The sequence below is a fragment of the Cupressus sempervirens genome, chromosome 11, assembly GCF_028749045.1.
Source record: "Cupressus sempervirens isolate cs-2001-9-10 chromosome 11, ASM2874904v1, whole genome shotgun sequence".
Lineage (NCBI taxonomy): Eukaryota > Viridiplantae > Streptophyta > Pinopsida > Cupressales > Cupressaceae > Cupressus > Cupressus sempervirens.
Window position 1 is genome coordinate 503672280 of NC_143128.1, and position 15150 is coordinate 503687429.

General features: G+C 37.4%; 1 protein-coding gene across 1 annotated transcript in view; it reads right to left on the reverse strand.

Moving 5' to 3' along the window:
- Positions 1 to 15150, reverse strand: part of LOC149530577 (uncharacterized) — a 72477-nt gene that overhangs the window by 31993 nt on the left and 25334 nt on the right. The window contains exon 2 of the mRNA XM_089808799.1: positions 12971 to 13215. Coding sequence (XP_089664925.1) covers positions 12971 to 13215 — 245 coding nt within the window. The remainder of the gene's footprint in view (positions 1 to 12970; positions 13216 to 15150) is intronic.

Consider the following 15150-nt stretch of genomic DNA (forward strand, 5'->3'; position numbering starts at 1 on the left):
TTTTTATCAACCTTCCATGTTGGTGATTCTTCATGTAAATTAGGGTTTGTGGTGGCATTTGAAAGGGCATATCAGATCTATTCGTGGGCAAGCATCTAGGGTTTTGTCGCCTCCATTGTGGACTGTTTTGGGCAGCATTTGTTTTATTTTCAGATCTGATCCTTTGCCGTCAATCTTGGTCTTCATAAGGCAAAAAAATCCATCACATTTGAGCACCTTCATTTTGGGCAATCTGCATGTGCATGTTAGGGTTTTATTGGCAGCAACCTCTAGGGCGTTTTGGACAGCATTTGGATAGTGTTGTGGAGGTCTGATTTCCTCTAAGGGGTGCAATTTTTGCCTTTGAAGTTGGGCGATTTTATTTGTGAGGAAGTTATTTGGTCCAAGACCCGACTGGTGGCAAGTGCATGGGCAATCTCAAGAAGACAAAATTTCGATTTCTTGCTAGGGCATCATTATTTGCAAAGAGGTTTGATTTCTTTTAAGGACTGATCTGAACTTCAAAGAGGACCCAACTATTGGTAAAGGTAAATTCAATTCATTCTAGAGCTGAAAGGTGGTTCTTAAACGGATTCCACTCCCTATTCTTGTTTGGTTTTGTTTCTCTTATGTTCTTCTTGCATTCATCATCCACCACTTCATCATCCCATTTATAGGTTGAAGATTGGAGAGATAAGCGTAGATTCCATTATAGGACATTTGGCGAGGCAGAAATAAGCTAGACCACCCTAGGAATGAAGTTGGGAGATATAAGTGTAGTCCATCCTAAGGTAACGAAAAGGCAAAAATAAGTGGTAGTCTCACCCCTAGGTTGAAGATTGGAGATTGATAAGTGTAGTGATAGGACTTGGCGAGGCAGAAATAAGTTAGAATCCATCGATAGAAAGAAGGTTGGTGATTGATAAGGGTAGTCCATATCACTTAGAACGAAGGGGCAAAAAAAAGTATTTAGGATGGTAGATGTTAGTGCAAGCAAGAACCCTAAAGGAACAAACACCAAGAAAGACAAAGAGGACATTATGCCCAAGACCACCTTCTTCTCAAAAGTGAGGCGAATAACCAATTCCAATATTGGTATAGTAAACATGATACAGTTAAAGAATAGACTAAAGGAAGGACAATCCCCCATGACAAAGAAGATATACAGGAGCGGAATTGTACACGCGGCGGCCTTCCTTTCTATCTTGCCTTGTCCAAAATTGGTAATGGAATGTGCATCCTGGTTTGATTTGATTAGCAAATCCATCATTTTTGATGAAGGGAAAAGAGTGTTGGCCAACACTGGCCGACAGGTGATCAAAGAAGCATATAACATTCCCTAGTACAAAAGCATGACAGTAGTAATGATGGACCAAGCGGCTAAGTTATTTCAAGATAACCAAGAGGCTTATTTCATGCATCTAAAGCAAGATTGGCTACACGAAGGAAAAAAGGGAGTCACCAAATCATCCAGACTTACCGTGTCAGACTTCAAATCAGAATATGGCGATCTCATTATGCTCCTCAGCCGGATCATGGGCCTAGATCAAGGTATGCAATTCGAAAACTGGATGTACTTCTTTATTGATGAAATTGAATAAGGAAAAAGAAGATTTGATTGGGCTAGGATCATAAGTGAGAATCTAGAATTGCAACTTAGGACTGTGCAAAATCAAAAGCAATTCTATATGGCATCCTATCTATTCTATTTGATTGCGAGGTTGTATGAAAATCATGGACTTAAGGCCTTAGGAGAAATTAGCGATGGGTCAGGGCAATGTTTGGTGCATGAATGTTATCCACAGCTTCATGTGCACAACAAAGACTATAAAATGTTTTGTGACACCTTTGCCATGAAGACAGTAAGGGTATTACAAGGGACGCTTGCTAAGAGGCTCTCATCGGAAACAGAAGCAAAGATTAAGAAATATGGGAGTTGGTTCATCCAATTTCCGCAATTCACATACATTAGAGTGGCAAGAAGCACAATTTGTCCCAAGAGACTTCCAAGGTACCCACCCGACAAGGTAGTTTTGATGGAGTTGGCTAGGCAACTTGAGCATTATGACAGAATAATAAAACTCAAGGGTGAGATAGGGATTACCTTCTCATTTGGAATTGGCAATGATAGTTGCCCCAATCCTGTCGCCTTTGTAGTTGCAGAGAAAGAATTAGAATGGTAACATCTGGCATGGTATAGAACAAGGCAAGGATTTGATCCTAATGGTCTTGTCAAGGCATCTCACGAAAATGCATTTAAACACGTCCCTACTATAGAAGATTTTTGGGCCAATGCATGGGATGACTTTCATGTGAGAAATCTAACTTTCTCGAGGTTGTCAGTGAACATGATGAGGGCAATCAAATGGAGAGGCCTTGTTATTGTCGATCAACTGGAAGATGATGAAAATGTCTTGAGAGAAGATCATAATACAATGGAGGGAACAAAGTTGAATCCAATGGATTGGAATGATCACCAGGATCCTTCCTTAGAGGCTGTTACAAAAGCAGTTGATTTGCATACCAAGTCGTGGTACAATGGGAAGTTGAGGAAATTGCAAAGTCAAAGGGTACACCTTACTTATGAGAAGATGAAGCCAAAGGAAGGTCCAGTAGAATCAGTCGGACAAAGGGGTGAAGGAGGTAGCCAGCAGCAAGGAACAATTAGAAGCAAGAAGAGAGTTTTGGAGGTTGAGAAAAGTAAAGAACATCCAGAACCTCCAACGAAGAGACAGAATGTAGCACCATCAAGGGAAAGCATAATTGAGGATAGAGGCCAAGAAGATAACACAAGTGAACAAAGGGTCGCGGTAGAGGTGAGCTACATTTCAGAATCAAGTGGTTACAACGATAGCACCGAGTACTCTCCTCTCTCAGAGAATCAGCATGGAGATGATATGGCAGTTACTAGTGGAGAAGATGGGATGATTGATATCGAGGAAATAAGTCAAGCACCTAAGGCCATTGGTGATGATCGGCTAATTGAACCAAATCCAAATTTGGGGAGATGCACTGCACCACTATGGTTAAGGCAAATGCTTATGCCAAGAGGTGAGGTAGTAACTGCCTGAACAGTTGATGACATCCAAGGATTAATGGAAAAGGGTGATAGTGAGAACCAGAAACAAATGACAAAAACAGTGGCAAAGGTGATTAGGAGCGACAGTGATGGTCGTCGAAAGGTGCAGATTGCTATACTAACAATTAACAAGGCATTGGATGAGATTGCAACTGAGGAATATGAAATAGTAGAGCATGACTTGGGAAGAAACACAGATGACATGGAATGTGAGGAGATCTAGGAGGGTATAGTTTCAATCAAAGAAGGTTTGAGGAAAGCAAATGAAAGGATCATAAAGTTGGAGGCCGAGAACAAATATTGGAGAGATTGCCAGCCTATCCAACAGTTGCACCAGGCAGCCCTTCCTCAAGACAGCAGGAGCAACATGGAAGAGATATCGACTCAGCTGCATGAAGTCAAGGATTGAATCCATAATACAATCCAAGACAGGCGAAATTTCTTGCCTTTCTTTATCTCGACATTCCGGTCATTAGTGATTGTTAGAGACAAATTCAAAATATTTGAAGTAGAGTGGAAGGATTTCCTTCTAGTCAAGGACTTAGCCATTCCCAAGCTACAAACATTCATTGGGCTACCAGAAAAATATTTGGAAAGGGCCAAGTTGGTTGATGAAGGAGGATTGAGTATGGTTGAGTCTTGGTTAGTTACCTTGACAACCAAATTGAGAACATTGGAGGAAATACAGAATGCGATTACACAGCACCACCTAGGCGTTGACACTTCCATTTCAACCATGACGAGCGACGTTGGGGCAGCACTTGATTTTGAAGATATCAAAGAGGAAAGCATCAATGAGACAGAGTTGGGATCAAAATTGGATGAGTTAGGGAAGGTTGCTATCAAAAAGAAACATTTGGGCACCCTTGCCTCTCTCAAAGCCTTTATCAGATATGCCAAGGAATATGAGAAGGAACATGAGAAGACACTACAAGCAGCAAGCAGGATGATGAATTCAGCTGAGCTCAAGATGAAGCATACACTTTGCCCTCCCATGGAGGAATTCAACAAAAAGCTAGCTAAGTTCATTGCCTTGGCTAAAAAGCTGAAAGAAAAAGGGAGATTTATATTAAATCATTTGATGTAAGCCCAAGTGGCAATTTCTCTTTCTTCTTAGATAGGACAAGTGTCTAATTTTGATTGGTTGCCATTTTGGTGCCTTCTCATTGGTTGCCACTTTTCCTTTTTTTTCATTGATCCATTGATGAAGTGGCTTCTTCTCATTGGCCGATGGGGTGGCAACCCTAATTAGGGTTTCGAGGATCCAATCTAGATCATTGGTTTTGCCTTTTTATCTCTACCGTCAATTGTAAATTCTAGCCTCTATATAAGGCCATTTGCTCTCATTTGTAAAGGGTCGGAGAAAATTGTTGCTAAGATAATGCCAAAATTGTTTTTCTTTCTCATTGTTGTGACTTGCATGGTGATTAAGAACTTTTGGTATCGTTGCATGGTTTCTACTTCCACTAGTTAGAATAAGATTTTCTTTGAAGTAGTTAAAATAGATTTCATTTCAAGTTGCTAAGTAGAGAGAAAAGTAGATGGATAGTTGCATGGTAGTATTAGTGGATGTTTGATAGGGATCTATAACTAGGCCACTAGCATCCTAGCGGCTTGTTGGGAAGCCTTGTGTGGTAAACTAGTTTTTTTCCTTTGAATCATTGCATCTATAGAGGTGGAGCCACCGGTTAGCTTTCATTAGATTCGATCCCTATCCATTTACTAATCTTTCCATTCATAGGAGTAGGAGTAGAATAGCAGTGAGTAGCTTAGTATTTGGAGTTTTGAGGAAAGAAGTTAGGAGAAGCAATCATAGGAATATTCACCCTCCATCACCATTACCATCTCCATCAACATCATCTGGAACTCATAAAAAACAATCGTCACCATCATCTGACCAAAAGTCCAAGTTGTCCTCAAACAAATAGTGTAAGGTCGCCTACGTGATTACCAGCAAATCACATCGATATACTGAGTTAGTATCCACAGGTGTAAGGAACATTGGAGTTTTGCTTATGTCCGCATGAGTATTAACTTTTCAAGAGAGGAATTGAGGATTTGATATTCCATATCAGGTGTTCAATTGTTATATGTTATGTAGTGGTACAAAACTGACACTCAACAATGTGGACCTATGTCTAGTCCTTCTCTTGGAGGATGCTGGTACTATATTTTGTTCATAAATGACTTCTCTAGGAAAACTTGGATTTACTTCCTAAAATGCAAAGAATTGGAAGAAATCCTAAAGAGATTTAGAAAATTTAATACCTTAACTAAAAACTCATTAGGACATAAAATCAAAACTCTTAGAACTGATAATGGAGGGGAATACACCTCTGATTTGTTTAAAAGGTTTTGTAAAGAAACAGGAAGTAAGAGGGAGTATATTGTTCCTTATAACCCACAACAAAACAAGGTAGCAAATAGGAAGAATAGAACAATTATGGAAACTGCTAGAGCTATGATATTTGATCAAAATCTAGAATATTATCTTTGAGCAGAAGCCTCTTGTACTACTGTCTATATTCAAAACAGAAGCCCTTACTCCTACCTTAGAGATAAAACTTCTGAAGAAGTCTTTACTAAGGTTGAACCCAATATAAATCATCTTAGAATTTTTGGGTGCCCTGTATATATCCATGTTCCAAAAGAAAAGAGAACTAAGTTAGAACCCTCTAAGAGGAAAGGTATTTTTGTAGGTTATAGTGAAACATCTAAAGCATATAGGATTTTCATAGTTGGACAGAAAAATATTGAACTTAGTAGGGATGTAATTTTAGAAGAAGATTTAGCATTCAAAAGGGCCCTAAGTTCTGAAGAACCCTCTCCTTTACCTAGTTCTAAAAGAAATATTGAGTTTGAGTCTCAGAGGGAGAACATAGAAGAAATTGAAAATGAAATTCAAAACCTTAATCTTGGAGAAACTCAAAATTCAAAGAAAAAACCACTTTGGGCTATTAAAACAGTAGAGGAAGCACAAGACTTTGCTACACCTTCTAGAATGGTCACAGAAAGCAAAAGACCCAAAAAAAAATTCTAGTTATACAACAAACATGAATGATTTGTCTAAATTAGAACCAACCAGTACTTCAGATGCTATTAAACATACAGATTGGGAAGAAGTTATGGCAGAAGAATACCAATCTATTATGAAGAACGATATTTGGGAAATTGTTCCAAGACCTAAAAGAAAATCTATTGTTTCTTCCAAATGGATATTTAAAAAAAAGCATGTTGCTGATGGTAGCATTGGAAAATATAAAGCCAAATTTGTAGCCAAAGGATTCTCTCAAAAAGAAGGGATCGATTATGAAGAAACCTTTGCTCTTGTTGCCAGATACACCTCTGTAAGAGCAGTTCTATCTATCGCAACATCGAAGGGATGAAAAGTACATCAGATGGATGTAAAAACAGCATTCCTAAATGGAAAGATTACAGAAGAGGTATATTTGGAGCAACCTAAAGGATTTGAAACTCATGATCCTAACATTTTTGTTTGTAGACTCAAGAAAGCTCTCTATGGGCTTAAACAGGCTCCAAAGGCTTGGCATGAAAGAATTGATAAGTATCTCACCAGCTTAGGATTCTCCAAAATCGAAGCTAATCCAAATCTATATTATAAAAGGGATAAAGATGATATGATAATTTTGATACTATATGTTGATGATTTACTAATAACAGGTGATGATCATCTCATAGATCAATGCAAGAAAGATCTAATTAGATAATTCGAGATGAAAGATTTGGGACTCCTTCATTACTTCCTAGGACAGGAAATAAGGTAGAATTCTGATAGCATTATACTTAATCAAGGGAAGTATATATTAGATATCTTGAAAAGATTTGGAATGTGGAACTGCAAGTCTATGTCTTCTACAATGGAGACTAATTTACATAAACTTAAAGAAGCGGCAGCAGAATCACCTTCCATAGATTCTACTCTCTATAGACAGATGATTGGGTCTCTTATGTACTTGGCAAATACAAGACCTAATATTTGCTATGCTGTTAACGCCTTAAGTCAGTTTATGTGTGAGCCAAAGGAGATTCACCTAGTTGTAGTCAAACACATTATGAGATACTTACAAGGCACTCTTAACCTTGGACTCAAATATGAGAAAGTTGACTTGGATTTACATGGATTTACAGACTCAAATTGGGGTGAAAGTGTTAAGGATAGAAAAAGCACTTCACGATGTTGTTTCAGTTTAGGATCAGCAATGATATCTTGGATATGCAAAAAACAGTCTTCAATAGCACAAAGTTCCACAGAAGCTTAATACATTGCAGCAGCAATGGCCTCTCGGGAAGCAGTTTGGCTTAGAAAGTTACTTGTGGGATTATTTGGTCAAACCTTGAATCCTACGATTATTCATTGTGATAATCAGAGTTCCATCAAGCTTTCGGTGAATCTAGTTTTCCATGACAAGTCCAAGCATATCAAAATTCCTTACCATTATATAAGAGATATGGTAGACAGGAATACTATAAAATTAGAATACATTTGCACTACAGATCAAACAACAAATATTCTCACCAAACCTCTCTCTCTCGTGAAGATAGATCACTTCAAGAAAAAACTTGGTATGGTTGAATTGCAATTCATTTGTATTCTCTAAATTATTAATAAAATAATTTTATTGTCAAGCTATTGACTGTTATGGGCTCCACCATTTGCATTCATTACTCTAGAGGTGACAATCTCTGAGATAATGAACACTTGTATGAACGACATTATGGGAGATGACGATCTCTTAGATAATGTGCTAACAGTAGAGTTCTACTGTAAGATCTAGATGAGTTCAAGATCACATTGTGATGTAGACATTGCTATGTCTATGAGTCACAATTTGGATAAAGGAAGAATTTTATTCTCCGGAGTTTATCCTATGTTCTGGTAGATCTTAACTCAGGATCATGTTGTGATATAGGAATACCAGTACCTATGAGTCACAACTTGGATAAATGAAGAATATAATTATTCTCTGGATTTATCCAGTATATTGTATTCTTTGCAATACTGTTATCACTAGTTTAGTAATATGACATTGTATCATGTGTTCAATGATACCACATGCTAAAAAAATTCAAATAGATATAGAGTATCAATCCTCGTTTGTTCATCTTTATTGATGTTGCTTGATATGATATCTCTCGGTATGATTATCAAGTTAAGAGGGAGTGTTAATTTCATAACTTTTAATCACGTCGTTCTGATAACAGATCGGTCTGATCTGATCTTGCTATATATATATATATATATATATATATATATATATATAGATATATATATATATATATTGTCTTTGTGTTATCCTCTTAAGGATATCGGCACCTATCTTTGAGTACTAGTTTAGTTCTAATACTAATCACCTTTTGTTAGTTTAGTATTAAATTTGCTTTGCATAGACAAAGTAGACTTTGGAAGGGACATGTCCTTTGTAAGGACATGCCCCTTGATCTCTATATTTAATAAGGTTATGATTGAATTCTAAGGACACACAAGAAACGTAAGTCTGCTCCTTAAATCAATACTGCCTTAATACGACTTGCAGAAGTGGAAAACATTTTCAGAACTATATCTCTTAATTCATTCAAGACTGAACATTGAAGGTTATTTATAGCAAGCATAAAGAAGGTATTATCTAAGTTTGATTAAATACCAAGATTTGCAAAAACTTTACAGTTCTTAGTGAGAGAAGTTCGAGGTGCAATCCCTTGTTAATGAGCTCTTCTCTATGAGAGAAGTTTGAGGTGAAATCCCTTGTTAATAAGTTCTTCTCTATGAAAGAAGTTCGAGGTAAAATCCCTTGTTAATTCTTTGGGAGAGAAGTTCAAGGTGAAATCCCTTGTTCCACCCTTTGGGAGTAGCTATGGTGGATCCAGCCTTTAAGAGTAGCCATGGTGGAAGTCACGTGTGTGACTCCATGAATTAATTTTTTTGTTTTTCTGATTCATTCTCTAGGAGTAGCTATGGTGAATATTGTTATGATGAAATAACAAATTTTTATTGAGAAAATCTATGAAGAATTTTTTGTTGACTATTTTCTTGGTTGCAGCTATGTGTTTACAGTTCTTGTCATGTGATGACATATTGAAGATCTCTCTCTTGCTAAGAGGCAGTGTTGAAGATGGGGGATGTGACAGAGGTTTTTATGCCTGTGTTAGACCTTTTAAAAAACCTCTCTGTCATGATGACTGATGGTATTTCTTCTAGCTGCTATTCTTGTCGCCATTCCTTACTGTACATGAGGTTTTGCATTTTTGGAATCAGGCAGAAGCAGTTTCACTTCGATGGCTTTACGATTCATATATCTCCTGGCACCATGTGCGATGACTCGTCATCATGAGCATGCATTATTCTAATGTCAACAATTATCTTATTCTTTATGAGGGTTGGTTTCTTGAAGGCGTCAGTTTATTCTCATCTGCCACAGTGGTTTCTTAACTCCCAACAGTTGAGTTGTCAGGCTTCTCCTGTTCGCTGGCTATCCTTATGCATGCCTTCCGTTTTCATGCGTGGTGACATGGTCATGATTGTTGGTGTCGATATTCTGTGGTTCTGAGCATAGAAACTTATTATCGTTCCTTGTTCTATAGCACCGTGAGTGGCGTTTTTTATTTTTGTTCTGTAGCACCGAGAGTGCCGTATCTCATATTAAGTTTGGTTCTGTATTGTGCTGTAGCACTGAGAGTGTCCTTCTCTAGTTTAGCTTTGGTAGTTCTCTCCTGATGAAAGTTTTGAGAAGAATAAAATACTCTTCTGTAAGGGGTCGGGTTTATATATAACTGTTTTGATCTTATAGGTATGAGAGATATTCATTGGAATCAAAAGTCACATACATTGATTATGTCATAAATAAAGGAACTATTTTTATGGGCTGGGTTGTTTCCCTCAAGCAGGAGGGTTTTTCCCAAGATAACTTCTCTGTGTTATCTGTGATTTTTAAGTTTTTGTTATTCAGTTGTTGAAAGCTTATATTTCTGTTCTACATTTTAACAGTAAGATAGCTGGCATAAAATTAATGTGGAAATGAATGTTATGGACAATAAGGCTTAAAAATATGAATTAGATGATAAGTCCAAGTACTATACTTTGGAACTTATTACAAGAAAGGAACTCCAAAAAAAATAGAAAGAAGGAAAATATAGAGTCAAAGAATGTGAGGGAAAGTAGAGGCGTTAATATCAAAATTGTCACTACTTGGAAGCCTATATCATATAAGCCATTTGAATGATATGAGGAATATATAAAAAGATAGAATGTTATTATAACACCTAATTACAGATTGTTTGTGGAAGTGACTGAAACAACCTAGGACATGTGGAAGAAACCTCCCAAAGATTGGGTTAAATTCATTTCTGATGGCACTGCAAAAAAATATCTACGATGATCACAAGGTGGAAGGTATCTTTTGAGGTGATAACCAATCATCTCTGTCAACATTTTCAATGCACTTGAGGCTAAATAAAAATAATAAAACAAAAAGAACAGCTCTCTATAATGATCAAAAATCATTATGAACTACCTGGTCTTAGATATGCTATCCGTATGTATTTATGGTCATGGGCCTAGAGGTCTCCCTAGGTCAGCTACAACACTGCCAAAATAATTTAAGTGTGATCCTTTACAAATAAATATATTTTACCTTGTCAAAAAAACCCAAAAATGACTATATTCTAATTTTTCTATATACACAAAATCCAACAACAGCAACAAATAAATGGGATTGTATCAACATACACAAATGACCAAGAGAAACAACCATATTGCTTTTCATAGGCAAGACCGAAACATAGGTAGAGGAGGAGGTAAGACACACATAGATTATAGCATACAAATTAAATAACAAATCATAGTTTCATCTAACCTGTAGTAAGGCTCTGCAACTAAAGGGAAGAAATAAGAGCAGCGAAAGGGAAGGGGAAGGAAAATGTAAAGAAATTATATTATTATAGGTACTGAAGCAGCAAACTCATTACCACATGCTAAGGCACACAAAACTTGAGCTCAATATTTCTACATCTATATCACTGAAGATGGAGAAAATTGCACAAGCAATGAGAAACACCAAATAATGGACACCCATGTGTCAAAGGATTCCAGTACTCCAGTCAATATAGTTTGCTCTTGCAGTTAAATTTCAGAACCAAAAACCTAGGTATTTTTGTAATTTTTTTAAATATGTTGTGGTTAATAATAATCTACAGAATCGCCTTGTTCAAAATGTCACTTAGGATAACTCCCCTCTTCTTTAAGATCGGCTATGAGGGAGTCTCTGCCCCCCTGGTTCCTTCAAGCTCAACTTTAATGGTGCATCTCAGGGTAATCCAGAGGCATAGCATAAGAAGCATGATTTGGGACTCCCTTGAGTCTCTCCTCAGGGTGCTTCCTGCGAATTAAAATATGGAACCAATAATAAGGCTGAAGTGGTAGCTTCAACTCCTGATCTTCATGCGGCCTTTAAATGTGGTAATGCTCCTCTGCTTACCGAAGGTAATTTCGTTGGTGATTTTCTATAATATTCAAAATTGGGGATCCTCAAACTACAAATTAAAATATCTTAAAAGGGACTGGACCTTTGTTAGACTCATTCCTTTCCTTCTCTTTCAATGACTGCTGCTGGGGAGCCAACAAATTTGCTGATTTCCTTGCCTATTCTGATATTGACACAGAGGGTGAAGCTGACATGGATATTAATGCCTTTTGCTAGAAATGACTCTCCTCTGACTGGGATGGGAAGCCAATAACAATGTTATTGACATATCTACTCTTTATTGTTGCCGTCAGCTGCCACTTCACCAAATCCATGTGCAAAGGCTTCTATGTATTCCGTAAGTGTTGATCAGTCATTACCTTTGCATTTCTCTCTCTTTGGTTTTCTATAGGTTATTGATAAATTGTTCAGCTGCAGATATGGAGCCAAAATTATTTATTTTCGCGGAAGGTAATGTCTTTCCATGTCCATATGGCATACCCGCATTTGGGGAAGATTTTTGAACTGTCGTCTAGTGTTGTTTTGGTCATGATAAAAATATTCCAAGAAAGTATTTCTTGGAGGATACTTTCAAGATTAGGGTTAATTTTGTTATATCTTCCATGTTCATGTGCACATTTCTGGACCAGCTCAAAGATTAGGATCTAGTTAAAGATCTTCTCAGTTTTTTGTCAACGAGTTCTTTCATGGAGGTCTGGATTTAGCTTTGATGAATTCTGTGGCTTTTAATGAACAGTCTCAATGGCAAGCTGGAATTTCTCAGGTATTGTGCCCCTGCCTCTCTTACAAAACAGGAAGCTCAATTTCACATATCGTTAAGAGAAATTGAGCAGTTCATGATTGAGGAGAATATGCACCTGAGACAAGCCTCTTTTGGTCCCTCTGCCCCAGTCACATGGAAAAACCAAAGCTGAAACAGACTAAGAGAACAGTCAGAAAGCTATTGAGGGTAGTAGGAGAGCTTCCAGTGGAAGGTGGTGCCACTAATTCGGACATGAAAGAAGAAGTGGTGAAGTTGATTAAAATATACAAATAGTCTCTGGCTGATTTTGTTTTGCGTGTTCTATTTTTACTGTTTATAGTTGTCATCTTTGGTGCAAGAGAAGCCTGCCATTGTAGATTCAGTATCAAAATTTATATATTCTGAGAGCATTTTCTATTAACAGTGGCCCATTTTTTTAGATTTCTTTGTTTAATGTAATAAGAGAGAGCCCTATCCCTGAATTTATGAATCAAAATATATTTTTCTATAATCTAAAAACTAGACTATACAGGCACAGAGAAGCAATTTGATATGAAATGGCACAGGGTTGATATAAGAAGAGAAACAGTAAAATACAGTGTGAAAGAAACTAAATAAAATTTGAACATAAGACAACGGCATAGAATAATGTAGACAACTCATTATACTGACCTTGGGTTCAAGACATGTCGAATATCATCCAGTGAAGGATCATTAACTTCATATCCATCTGGAAGACAGTATGCCTTTTCTGTACGGAGATTGATATAGACATGGTGACCTGCTTCAAGACTGTGAGTGTAAGCATGTGATTTCCGACCTCTGCCTTGAAAGTACTTCCCACAGACAAGGCAAGCATAGACATTCAGGTTTGAAAGAGACACTGAGCAGAACTTCTCGAAATCAAAATCTAAAACCTGCATACAAAAATTATGTGGTAAACACAAAAGCTGACGTCACTTGAGCCAAATGTCTCAGTAACTATTCTAATCACTTCTAATGGAAATTAACTACTATTTGTAACTGAAACTCCCTATGAAAGCTGATTGATTTTCTAAGGTTGTTATTGTGTTTGCCTTCTATTTTTTGTCTTTGTAAGCTGAATTCAAATCTTGAGAGTTCAGTATCATTTTGCAGCCATCAATTTTTTAGGCTTCTACAAACTGTTTCATTGTGTAAAGTATTCTCAGGATACTTGTGTCTACTCCAATCATTTCTTTGTATAAATTTTCCTATAGAATGCTTTTCAAGTACTTCTTCTTGAACCCTCAGAAGGATAAGTCAGAGTGTGTTGGATAGCTAAAAAAATTATAGATAGCCGTAGAGTTTTTCTCAATATGGTCAACTTATTCCATAGCCCTCCATATCCACTGTACCTACAATTCTTCCGATGCTAATCCAACACATACACACACACATGCCATAATAAGGGCAAGAATATTGGCCCAGACTGAGCTCCTGAAATCAGTTAAACTAGTTAATTTTTTGGACTTTGTCCTGTAAATATTGCTACTTCATAATTTGCAGAGAACAAAATGCAAAGTTCCAGAAGAAACTGTTTGGTAGCTAATGCAAGACAAGGGAAAGCTTGACATCCAATGTAAATGTATCCGTTGACTTGTGATTTTGCAGTAAGATGAAGCACTCAATACTGTGATAACTAAGGTTTAAACCCCAAACTGTCATTGCATAACACATAAGATGAAGTCACTTAAAAGGATTTTTCAATGAATGCATTTTGTGGATGGCAAATCCGCCACAAAAAAGAAATAATACTTTGTTTAGTCTTGTTAGTATTTGGCAGTGTAATAAGTTGTTCCCGAGAGATTGTGTCACTTGTTGACGGTCATTGGTCTTACCCAACCATTGGCACTATTTCTGTATGGTTCAAGAACCAGTTCATGCTACAATATGTGTTATGTTCATACTCCTGTTTACTCAAAGTATCAAAACATATACCCCATAGAGAGTAAACATTTTGGTACCCTTGCCTGTTCAAACTTGGAGATTTGTAGTAAGGCCAACGGGTGGAATGGCGGAATAATGGACCAGCCACACATTCAAATGAGTGTTAGTAACCGCCAACGACATTCAAGAAAATTAGGAAGAAATGCGAGAGGATCAATTGACAGAAGACTTGTTGCATGTGTCAGAAGTTTCGGTCAATGAAGCTATGCAGAGGGAAGCTTATGAGAGACTAGCCCCTGCAGGCATGGTAAACGACAAACTCATGGTGCGATTGGAATTCAATGATCTTCTTTGAAGTGTTCCACTATTGTTGGTTCATAATCTAATTCAAGTGCAAGAAAAATGTGAAGAAAGGTAAAGAGAGCAACATTAGCAGCAAATACAAGGATACAAAGAAAGGACTTGTAGGGAGGAAGAAGAGTAAATAATTGGTCGACATCATACCCCTGGCAATTAATGCCCCTAAGTCCAAACAAGGACCAATGCAACTCATATAACTAAGAAGAGGGACGAGCAATAGGAAAGCCCCTTTGTCTAAGAAACAAAGTGAGAGAAGAGGACGGTTATGAAAAAGTATTGAAAAATTTGAGAGTTCAACGATATCTGAGAGTCGTAGTGTGAGCTGAAGCTGCAATCTGGAGAGGACAAGATCACGTCCGCATACCTAGAGTTGGAAGAGGTTCCCAAAAACCTACCACTCTCATACGATGAAGCAAGTGAAGGCCTCGCCAATTAGGCAAGAAACCAAGTGGCATGCTTAGATTCTAGTGAAGACTCTAAGTCTCTAGAAAGCGTCAAATACCAGTAGCTTGCTCATCCAATTGAACGAAAAGTGAGAGTGAAATTTTTAGATTGCAATTGTTGAAATTCTTGAAACTGCCTTT